The sequence below is a fragment of the Crocodylus siamensis genome, chromosome 9 (assembly GCF_052110815.1).
Source record: "Crocodylus siamensis isolate JL-2025a chromosome 9, ASM5211081v1, whole genome shotgun sequence".
NCBI lineage: Eukaryota > Metazoa > Chordata > Crocodylia > Crocodylidae > Crocodylus > Crocodylus siamensis.
The window spans coordinates 7777469-7789267 of NC_143403.1; the positions used below are offsets into that span (position 1 = coordinate 7777469).

The following is an 11799-nucleotide window of genomic DNA, read 5'->3' on the forward strand; positions in this document are numbered from 1 at the left end:
GTGGCCCCAGGGCCATGAGGAGACACTTTGGTGTGGCCCCGGGGCCCCAAGAGGTCTGTGCAGCAGCATTGCCACATCTTAAATACAAAATTGTTGTACCGGACGCTCAAAGTGACCGTATTTGCTAAAAAACCAACGTCCACTGAAAGAATATGCAAAAAAAAAATGCAAATCAGTCTCGTAATGTACGATATCTATATATTGCCCACTATAACTCCCAGTGAGGACCAGGTCCTCAATGTTGACGTGTTTCATTATTTCAAGGCTAGCCGGCATGAGGAAGGGCTGACAGGATACCCCCCAAAAAAATCAGTCAAGCCTTCCTCAGAGGAATTTGAGCTGCCTCAAAAATGATCGCCCCTTTTAAACAGGTGTCTATTATGATGGCTGAGTCAAGGGTTAATTCTCGTATAAATAGGATTGGGCGGTTGGTGGGGGGAGGGACAGAGGAAGGAGAAGTTGTGCGCATGCGGAGAGCTCCTCCCTCCCCCTCGTTCCCGGCGGCCGCCCCTCGCCCCGCCTCCTGACGCAGGCCCCGCCCCTTCCGGCCCCGAGGCGCGAGCCCAGGCCCCGCCCCCGCCCCGGCAAAGATGGCGCTGCGAGCGGTGCGGGTGCTGGGCGCCAAGTGGGCTCCTCTGCCCGCGCTCCCGGCCCTGGGCCGCCCCCGCGCCGCCCCGCTCCCGCCCCCGCTCCGGGTCCGGGGCCTGGGCACCAGCGCGCTGCTGCTGGCCGGTGAGTGGAAGGAGCTGGGCGCCCTGGTGGGGCGGTTTGCGGCCCTATACACACTGGTGCCCTTCTCGCCTCCAGCAACGAGCGGGGTGCAGGTGCCCCTCGGGGTTTCCATCCCTGCGATGCTGGAGTGGCCTGACTCGGGTTGAAACCATAGAGAGCTGGGGGTGAAAGCCTTCCTGGGCTCTTCAGGGTGAAAAAGGGGGAGAAAGAGAGAAAGTTTTCTCCTCCCTTCCCTGCAGCTTTGTGTCATACTGAAAATATTTCTGGGAAAAATGGCACAACCAGTGACGTTTCTAATCTGAAGCAGGTTCTTTATTCCCAGGTTTTGGCTAGGAGGATCCAGATCAGTGGTTCTCAACCTTGGTCTCATTTGCAAAGATCGATTCGGCTTGTCCCAAGCCACAGCCTCAGTGCCCGGCTGCCCTCCCTTCTCTTCCCCCTTGCTGATAAACACCTGCCCTCCTCCACATAGGTGCACACCCCAATAGTCCCCTCCACCCCCTGATCCCCAACACTGACCTTCATCTGACTGCCTGACTGTGTGCTGGCCGTCTCTTGCCAGCCTGTAAGGAGCAACCCACACTTCTGTGCGTTTTTCCGGAACTTGCTCATGACCCTTTGAAATGCTCTCGCAACCGGCTTTGTCCATGGGTTGAGAAACACCGATCTAAATGATGTAGTTGGGGATGGCCCTGCTTTGAGCAAGGGGTTGGACTGGACCTCCCGAGGTTGCTTCCAACCCAAATTTTCTATGGATCTGTGATCCTGTACTTGCTATAATGTGTAGGGGTAGTTTGAGAACGAAGCCATTGCCTTTCTTTATGGAATCAGGTATAAACTATTAAGAAAGATTTAAAAAAAACAAAACAATGGCAGGCAATGCACAACATCCCACATGCATGCCAAAGAAGAGATGAAGGGATACAGTGATTTCCAGGCCCTGATCTTCCTCATAATTAATAGCTTGAGGGTCTTACCTTGACCCATGTAGCTTTCTGCACTGCTGCTGCTCCTATTAGTGCAAAGTGGTCTTCTCCTTAGCTGTTTTTGCTTAATTACAGGGTTAAGTCTTGAATTGGTTGATGTCATGCTGACCTGTCTGATGTATATAGCATTTCTTCTATACCATGTAGGTAATAATTTAAAACTGCACTCTTATTTTAAAGAGAGAAAATAAAGATCTTTATGCCTGTTCTGTGGTAGCTTGAGTTTCCCTCACTTTCTGCACATGTCTTCATGGGGATTTCAAAGAAAGGTAAGCCAATTAACTGAGTATCTGAATTTAAAGCATGCTAAAAATGAAACAAACTCACTTTGGAAATGAGTTAAGGCTTTGTTGCTTCTTAATAAGAACATCCACCCAGGGATTTTAGGTGCTTTAAATTCAAGCATCAGTTTGGCTTAATTTTCCTGAGTGTCCCTGTGTAGATGTGCTATCAGTTACCAGTAGCCCAGTGATGAATCTGGCATAGTGCACTGTTTGCTTAATCATGGGATTTTTGTGTTCAAAGTTCAGATGTTTGAGGCTGCTCCAAGTAGGATTAGTTATTAAGTCTCTGCAGTATGTAGAGACTCTGAATTTATTTATAATGTTTGTTGTCCCTATGCTAGGGTAGGAAGAAAAATTCTTTTATTGCTTTTCATATGCAACCAAGAACAATGTGTACCCTATTCCCAATGTTCAAAATGCTCAACTCTTATTTGGATCTAGATTGCATCTGAATTTTTAATTGTTTAAAGATCATATTTTGTTATACTTGTGAGTCTGGGTCAGATTCAGAAGGCATTTAGATGTCTAGAAACATGTCTTTGAATCTGGCATGTGACAAGCTGCTTTGTCTGCATTTGAAATGCTTAACAAATGTGTTCAGTTTGAACTGTGAACTGGTTTAGTCTTGTCTTCATGGTTCAGTGATAAACTCCCCTGTAACCAATGGAATTCTGATTACCCACAGACCCTTGTTTCTGACCTAAAAAGAAAAAATCTTATTTCCTTTATGTCAGGTCACATTCTAATGAGTGTTCTACATTCTGCTTTACATTTTGTTTGGGCTTTTTGATAGGCACTGGTATTTTGTGGGAACTAAACAAACATTTTTTTTTTCCCTGTTGCAGCAAAATGTTAACAAATATTTTTTATATAACTAGTGATCTTAGAAATTTTAACACTGGTTGACTAAACTTGCAAAAAAAATTGTGAAAACAATAAAATATGCAAGTCTTTGCTCCAGGAAAAAACAGTTTTCAGGGACCTGTTGGAGGGAAGGGGTTGAATTGGATTATAGATCTGTATATTAGCAAAGAGGGATTAAAGACAAGGGGAGGAAACATACTTGGATGGAATTTCAGGAAAAACTGTTCAATATGAGGAGATTTGTTCCAGATGGCAATGTGGAAAGAGCTCTTGGTGGAGAGATTAAGGATAGAATTTTTAGTAAGCAAATAGAGTACATTCAGAAGTGAGTGAGAATTCCTTTTACGAGATTAAACTTTTTAAAAGCTTTATTTGATAAATTAGATTAATTAGTAACAGATTTAATACTTAAAGATGCATCCAGTCCCCTAATATAAAAAGACATATTTAGTTTCCATCAACAGTACTCCCTTAACCCAAATCAATAGCCACAGAAATCTAGTGTTCTTTTTTCTTTTCCTTCCTGTTGGTGTCTGACAGTTTGTTTCTCTTGATGTTAAGGTTCTGTTTTTCATCTTCTCTATAATTCACCCCTTCTTTTTCCCTAGAACTCTGCATAATCCAAATCTCATTATCTTCTACTTAAACGTCTGCTTTTAAATTTTAAATGTGTTCCAAGTTTGTTCCTTATGGTTAGCTTGAAGAACTTGCCCTTTCCTTCACTATTCAAAAAAAGTTTCTCAAACTTGCTAGTTTGGAGGCAAGAGAAGATATATAAAAAAACAGATTCCAAAAATTTCCACTGAATTTCCAGGGAAACATCTTTTTTATTATTTTTATTGTTTCTCCTCTATAGAATGCTGATTTGATAGGACATTTTCCATTACTAAAACTCCCCTAACGTTTAGAGGTGCACCAATACATTGGTCCAATATCGGATCCGCACTGATATAAAGGAGATTGGCTGCATCGGAAATCGGCCTGATGTGGCTGAAAATTAGGCCGGTAAATGCCTGTGTATGCGCACAGCCCGGCAGCATGGAAAGCTGTGTGCAGTTGGTAAGTCCATTGTGGTGGAAGGGGCAGATCAAGGCCCCTGCTGTGAGGGGGGAGTGGAGCAGGCGCTTTGTAGCTGGGGTGGGGTGTGGCATGGGATGGAGCTGCAGCTCATCTGGGAGGGGAGGGGGCTGTGCCGCCCAGAACTGCGTGGGGTGGCTGGACTGCAGCTGTTGGCTGGAGCCAGGGCTGCACTGGGCTCTTCTGGGTAGGGGCTGGGCTTGGGACAGGTGGTGGTGGTGGTGCTGGGAGGGGGCTGCAGCCACCCCAAATTTTGCCCTAGCCCCTCAGCCTCCCCTCCCAGCACCATTGCTGCCCACCTGGCACAGCCCCGGTCAACCCCCACCTGCACACCAGGAAGAGCCAGGACTGTGCCGGGTAGGCAGCAGCACATGCCCACCATTCCCTCCCCAGGAGCATGTGCAGCAGCAGGGAGCTGCCCCCCTCATCCCCAGAGCAAGCTGTCCATAGCTGTGTTCTGCTCCTGGCCTCAGGGTTGCATTTACCACCCTGGCTGGGCAGCGCCAGCCCCTGCCCCACTCCCTCCCTCACTGTGGGGGCTTTGATCTGGCCCCCAACAGACTTACTGGCAGGGCACTGCTCTCCATGGTGCCCAGCTATATTCCTGGCCATGTGCATGGGTGTGGCCATGCGCATGTATGCAGCATTTTTTGGTGACATTATCGGCTATACCAGGCAAAATAATGCGATGGCTGGTAATGTTAATGTTTCTTTTTATCAGTGCCGATCTGATATGCGACAGATATATTAGTGGACCTCTTATTTCCTGTACTACAAATATGTTTATGTGGTGTGAGATACCATGATGATAAGTTTAAGAATATATATTTTATTGTGCAGACGGATGTATGAAGAGAGAGTAAACTTTGTAACAGAGTCTTAAATGATAACTGTCTTAACATGTGTCACAGGAGATCCAATGCTTGTACAACAATTACTAATATCATAGGACCATATCCTGCTATCGTTACTCAGTTGGGTAATCCTTACTCGCATGACAAGTGTGATAGACTTCAGTGAATGAAGATAGCAGAATCAGGCCTTTTACTTAGCTTTGTGGGAATATGGTACAGAATGGATAAGACAGGATGTCATGGCCTCGTTTCTCGTTTTAAAAGGACTGTTTAGATTTTGTTTTGGGCAGAGTTGTGGCAGTCATCAATAACAAAGATATATTAAGAAACAACTATGGCTGAGGTTCTGCTAGTTAAAGTAGTTTACTTTGCATTAAAAATTAAATGTAGTAATGTGACCTCTCCATGCTACTTAGGAAAGTTAAAGTGTAGTACATTGATTATGGCACTGAGAAGGTCATTTTGTCAGAGCTGTTACTGGATTTGGCTTTCTTAGGAGTAAAGAGGAGACTTGGCTTATTTAAACAATACTAAATATATAGAGAAGCCCCTTTAAAAGTTGTTTATGACGCACAGCAATGAATGCAAGTTAACATAAACTCTAGTTTAATAAATAATGTGATTTTCTTTTTCATCTAAGGCACCAGGTAGTGCTTTGGGCTGAATATTGTGCTCTGGTCATTGCTGCTGCTACTTCCTATGGCATATTTATATTTTATCTAAAGCCTAACCATGCCCCAGCTGATTCCAAATGGGAGTTGGTTTGTTTCCTGTTGGGTCGCTTACAGTGTAGTTCAGGAAGCCATTTTCTTTTCTCAGTGAATCTAGCTGCTTTTTTAATTTGTGTGTTAAATATTTAGGCAGATAAAGCTAAATGAGGAACCGATGCACATTCCAACACCTCATGTGAATGTTGCACAGGACAAATGAGGTGATCTGACATTTGGTCGTAACGTAAAGCATTTACATTGCATTTCAAATTGTTCCATATAGGCAGTTCACATGTAGTTAATTACTGAGACTGTCAAGAAGATTTTTTAAGGGCAAAGGTTTTAGAACTGTTAATGTATTGGAACATTTAAGAAAGTGGAATTCCAGCTTCTTCTAAAATGTTGGGTCTGTTTCATTTTAGCCCGCAAATATACAGACAAGCATGAGTGGATATCTGTTGAAAATGGTATTGGAACAGTAGGAATCAGCAATTTTGCACAGGTATTGTTTTTTTTTTTTTCACCCCAGTCTGCAATATTTACTTATACATACCTAAGTTTGTCCTTAATGTTTGGATTGTTACTGTCCTTTTATTGTTTTAATTGCATATGTTGGACACTGAGGCCTATTTTGGACTTGGATTTTAAATTATTTCTAAAACACATCCTGCTGTCTCAGCATTCTGCGAAACTATTGATTGTTGCAGTTTTCCATAGGATTAACTAAAGTTCAATATGAATCTTATCTGCTAAATCAGAATAACAGATCAGATTTATTACTTTAATCCTGTTTTCATTGTGAGCTTTAGGAGTGATAGCTACATGAAAAAAATTGCCCTTTTATGCCAAAATCTACCTGGACTTCGTGTGTAACTCCTTTGATTGAAAAGGGGTTGTGTACAGTGTACTACAGCTGCCTCTAAATGGTGGGGCTACCCAGAGAAACTGGACATACTGGTTTTCAAACTCTTGGATGGGGATATTTTTAACTTGAATCCTAGTTTAATAAGATGCTGATCAAAGAGAGACATTTATAAATGAACACAAAAATCCAGAGCACCCTATCTGAACCTACAACAGCCAAATGTGATGTGATGTATGGGATGCTTGAAAAGCTGTCTTAAGGTTTGTGTGAATGGGATTAATATTACATAGGATAAATAGTATTTTTCTTGTAATTTCAGCTCTCTGGCTGTAAATAATATGCATGCTGTGAAAGTTTGCTTCACTTGTATAGAATGGAGGCAGATTTGTTTCTTAAAGGCCTTGATGGCTGTTGAACTTCAGTGGCAAGACTCCCATTTACTCAAATGTAGGGTGACTATAATAAGTTCAGGGAAATCCAGAGCAGAGGATGGCAGCACCCTCTCCTGATTTCTCCATGGCTTACAGGTTTGTGCCAGCTGGGACTTGTCTGGGAGGCCAAGACAGCCTATAAAATCTGGGACTGTCCTAGCCAGTCCAGGACATATGGTCGCCCTACTCAAATAGGACAAAATGAAAGATCACTGAGTACTGTGTACTAGTCAATATTTTGATGTTTATCAGGAAACCAGGAGTTGTGCACAGCTTGGTCATGACACACACAGTAAATACTTCATGCTTTGGGAAGCATATCTTGGTCCCTAAGGTCACTGAATTTTACCTCTAGAATCTGTCCTGGTTCTTGCCTTTTGCCTGGAGGAATCCTCATGCAAGTCTTTCTCTTACAACATCATAATGCAACCATAAACTTAATTAAAACCTGACACAAAGTAGTACCTTGCAATTTAGAGGGCACAAGAAGCTAATTTAACTTGTAAATAAAATATCGAATGTGGCTGACTTTGTTTAATCGTAGTGCCCATCATACTTGAAGAAATACAATTAATAAATGTAATCAGTTGTGGAGCTGCTATTATGAATTATTTCCCAACATTCAAATAGCATTTAATGTACATGCCTGCTGCATCTGTTTTCCTTTTAGGAAGCATTAGGAGATGTTGTTTATTGTAGCCTTCCAGAAGTTGGAACAAAGTTGAATAAGCAGGGTAAGTGTGGTTTTTTGTTTTGTTTTTTTAAACTGTTAAACTATTTCTATAACACACATCTTAATTTTTAACTTGATCTTTATATCACCTGCACCAGTTCTTATCATCTTGCTTGCATCAACATTGCTTGATTCTGTAATATGTATATTAATTAGCATTGTTGTATTGGATTGTATGTAAGGTATGGATATTTATGTTTCTAAGATGGCTAAGATCTTTGTTTCCAAACTGTTAGTGCTATAACAAGGTACTATAGAATTCTCCACCATTTATTAACGGGGGTTAGAATCTGGCTTGATAATTGTAGTTTCAGTTAGTTAATCTAAAATGTAAACACTTTAATTTCATGCAGGCTTAAATAGAATTGCTACAATAAAGGCACATCTACACATTGCCGTACGGCAACACACTGTGTCACTATGGTGCGCTACAGCGATGTAGTGCTCACAGGGGTCTACATGTGATAGCCAGCTACATTGCTGTAGCGGTGCGCTCCCCAGTGTAGTGCATGCACTGCTACGTCAAAATCTAACAGTGTGACATGAATGGCACAGTAACCACCCATGCTGTGCTATGCTTTAGCACTTCCAAAAAGAAACGCTAAAGCACGCTGCCGTAGCAACATCGCTGTATGGTGACACAGATGTGCCCAAACTACACTTTAAAACTGAGGTTACTTTTATGCTGTGATTTGAAAACCTGGCAGTGTTCTCAAATGGTTTACTTGGCTTGTCTTTCACAAGCTGTTTCTTTGTTGAGGTTAACGAATTAATATGGGAGAGCTGATGTAGACTTTACAGATACAAAGTTGTGTATACACATTAGCCCCTACACCCAGTCAGTAACAAAGCAGAGGTTAGCACTTGGGAGTTCCCAACCCTGTGCTTGAGCCATACCACTTCTCAGTTATTTTAAGTGTGTGTTATTAAATCATAAAAAAAGTAGCAATGTGGAAATCACTGCTGAAGAGTGTCCCTTTGCAAGCAGGAGAAAATCTTTTTCCTTTCTGTGCCCTTAAGGAAGGGGATGGCTTTATAGTACATGAAGAGATAATCCACCATTGACTAGGGATGTAGCAAATTGCATAACGAGATTAGAAGAGAGGTGGTGTAAGGGTCAGCCTCTCACTATGCAAAGTTTGAGTCGCAAGCTTTAGACAAAGGTCCATAATCAGCATACCACATTGTAACCTTCCTAAGTGGAATGGAGTGGTCACATTCTGCTTCACAAAGGTCCTGTCTCTTTCAATGGGTAATGAACAAACTCAGTTTTAACCCTACTGGAAAGAATTTTGTTCCCTTCTTCCTCCTTTTATTCTGCTTGATCTAGATCTACTTCTAAGTGCTCCCTGGATGTGTTGCATTTTATTTCTCAGAGCTTGAACCTGCCTGCCCTTTTGAGAGCTTCATGTTCTTCCAGACTTTGTCTTATTTCTTTGCAGTGTGAGTTGTTAATGCTAGCATTGCCCCAAAATTGCCCGCATATTTTACATGTGGTTATTAAAATGACAAGGGCAGGACAAGGTAAATAACAAATTCAATCCCTTGTATAGTACTTGGTTGTATTATTACTGAACTACCCCTTCTCTTTGAGTACTTAAAATCTCAAGTTGTTGTAATGAAATTGGAGCATTAAATTGCCCCTCAGCCTTTTGGGATGAGACAGACTTACATTCTTCATTGGTTAGTTTCCAAAGACTGACGTGATCAGTTTGGGTCATCTTTAAATCATTCATCAACCACATTAAATCACTAAATGTTTTCTCTTCTTAAAAAAAACAAACCCCAAAAAACATATTCTGTATTTCAGATGAGTTTGGCGCTCTGGAAAGTGTGAAAGCTGCTAGTGAACTATATTCTCCTCTCACAGGAGAAGTAACCGAAATTAACACTGCCCTTGCAGATAATCCAGGACTTGTCAATAAATCTTGTTACAACGATGGTAAGGGACTGTTTATCCTTTCAATGAATGAACAGCACTGCTGTGTTTAAGATCAGATGATGCCTCTATCACAAGTAGAACCAAACTCGTCCAGTGTAATTATAGAACAGGAATTAATTTCTTAGTATTTTCCAACCACTGTGAGCACCAGAGTTAAATGCTTTTAGTTTTGTTTTGACTAGCCCGTTTTTTTAAGGGATGAATTTACTGGGTGAAACTAAATTAACTTGTGGATAGTAAAGACCAACCATATTTTGATTGTATTTCCATCTCTTAACAGGCTTTGCCTTCTGACCATTGTTTAGTTCATGCAAGGCACTCAGATTCTACTGAGTATCACAGTTTTGAATAGCTATTGTTGTATTGGGGGTAGCATGGCTGGACATACCTTTTTTTTTATAGGATACAAGCAACTTCTTTTAAATATGACTTTCTTGCTTGATTTCAGGTTGGCTTATCAAAATGACTGTGGACAGCCCTTCTGAACTTGATGAACTGATGAGTGAGGATGCATACGAGAAATACATAAAATCCATTGAAGACTGACCTGGACCACTATAATAAACCAGCATAAAACTTACTCCAGTGTAGTTTTGTTGCAAATTAGTAGTGTACAGAAGGTCTCACATTGGGTGGCTTGAAAAACTGTGTATTGCAGAGAACTTGGATAATGTTTCGAGGGAAAAACACGACTTCTGAATCCTGTACTAAAGAGCAAACTTTCAGCTGACCATAAATGACTGCAGATAAAAAAAAATTAACGTTCTCACCTTTTTGCACACCTGTTTTTTAGCTTATGTATATCATTTCAACGTTTGGAACCATATCATCTGGAGTAAAATACATGTCTAGTTTATAAAAATAGACACTTATCAAGTAGCATTGTGATATGCAACAGCCTTAATTTAGTAGCATTGTCACTGTATTCCGCACTGCAGTTTTCTATCCAAATACACTTATGGCTAATTGGGTGTTCTGATACAAAAGCTGCATTGCTGCCTTCAGAACTCACGAAGGTTTCAGGTATGCACAAGTGAACATATAGTGCAAAGTCTTTAGTGGAAACTACTTTGCTCTACCTGTAGCTGTTTTGTTTTTTTTTACGGAGAGGCTACACCCCTGCAGCAGACAAATGAATAAAAACTAATTTTACCAATTGTGGTGGTTGTGGTTGTGTTGTATTTCACATGTAAAAATCTGTCAATTGCTTTACTCTTTTTCAGGGGTTTTTTAAGTGGTGGAAATGTGTATGAACCTTACAAGAATAACCTACTTCTGGCACTAACCCAAGTTTTCAAATATGTTCTAGCTGTTATTTGAGTGTGAGAATTATTAATCATTCTATGCATACATGACCGATAGGTAGTTCTTTCCAGGGGGGAAGGTGGGCAAGCACATATTTAGCTGCATGATGAAATGCATTCCCTTTCTCAGTGAAAATGGTGATGGGTTTATCATTGAAGAGGACCTGAAGTCTAGAAGGGCCAGCTCTAAGGATAACTAATCAGAAGTGAAGGATGAGGCTAATGTACTTCAAAAAAGCACTGTGTTAGGATTAGAAAGGTGAGCCAATGCAGTGGGTGGAAGCTACAATGAAAGACTGCGGGACCTGAACCTGTTCAGCCTTCACAAGAGCGGGCTGAGGGGGGACCTGGTGACTGTCTATAAACTCAGCAGGGGGGACCAGAAGGGGAGACAGTTTCCCCTAGCACTTTGATTCCAAGCTTGGGATCGTGACAGTATCTTAGGGGTTGGCAACATACAGCCCATGGTCTAAATCCAGTCTGCAGAGATGCAGGGCTGTGCCTGGGTTGAGCACAGACGATCTGTCGGGGCCAGGGAGCTGGAAGCTGTGCCTCTGCCACTGACGTTTCTCAGCATCCTCCCAAAACTCCCCCAGGTTGCGGTGAGTGCAGTTTCTTTTCAGCCAGAGGTGAGCTGTACCAAGGCCAGGCTGGCTGGTGGTGGTGGCAGCCATAGTCCATTGCTTACTGAAATCTATAAGGCCCTTGTGACATGTTAGAGGCATCTCTTTATCTAGAAGAATGACAGTGTAAATGCTGAAGCGGATCGGGGAATATCTTTCCCTGTGGGAAAAGTGAAGGACTTTCACTGGGGAGTAGCGTACTCTCCCTTTCATGACCTATATGCAAATTGTGATTGAGCTAACAAATGAAGTGGGTTTAGAAATCCTGTCGTAGTCTCCAAAGAACAAAGGGTCACAGCAGATTGTCAAAGAAACTTGCAACTAGAAGCCAGGGGCCTTTGTAAAATATCTATTACTGTGTCACTATGCCAAGACGCAGTTTATTGGCTGGCAA

At 42.0% G+C, this 11799-nt stretch overlaps 1 protein-coding gene across 1 annotated transcript; it reads left to right on the top strand.

The window, feature by feature from the left end:
* Nucleotides 1-552: 552 nt before the first annotated feature.
* GCSH (glycine cleavage system protein H) lies at nucleotides 553-10634 on the top strand. The gene is made up of 5 exons (XM_090063451.1): nucleotides 553-732; nucleotides 5930-6009; nucleotides 7474-7537; nucleotides 9347-9478; nucleotides 9927-10634. The coding sequence occupies exons 1-5, from the start codon at nucleotides 591-593 to the stop codon at nucleotides 10022-10024; spliced, it is 516 nt and encodes a 171-aa protein (XP_089919577.1). The 5' UTR covers nucleotides 553-590; the 3' UTR covers nucleotides 10025-10634.
* The last annotated feature ends 1165 nt before the right edge of the window (nucleotides 10635-11799 follow it).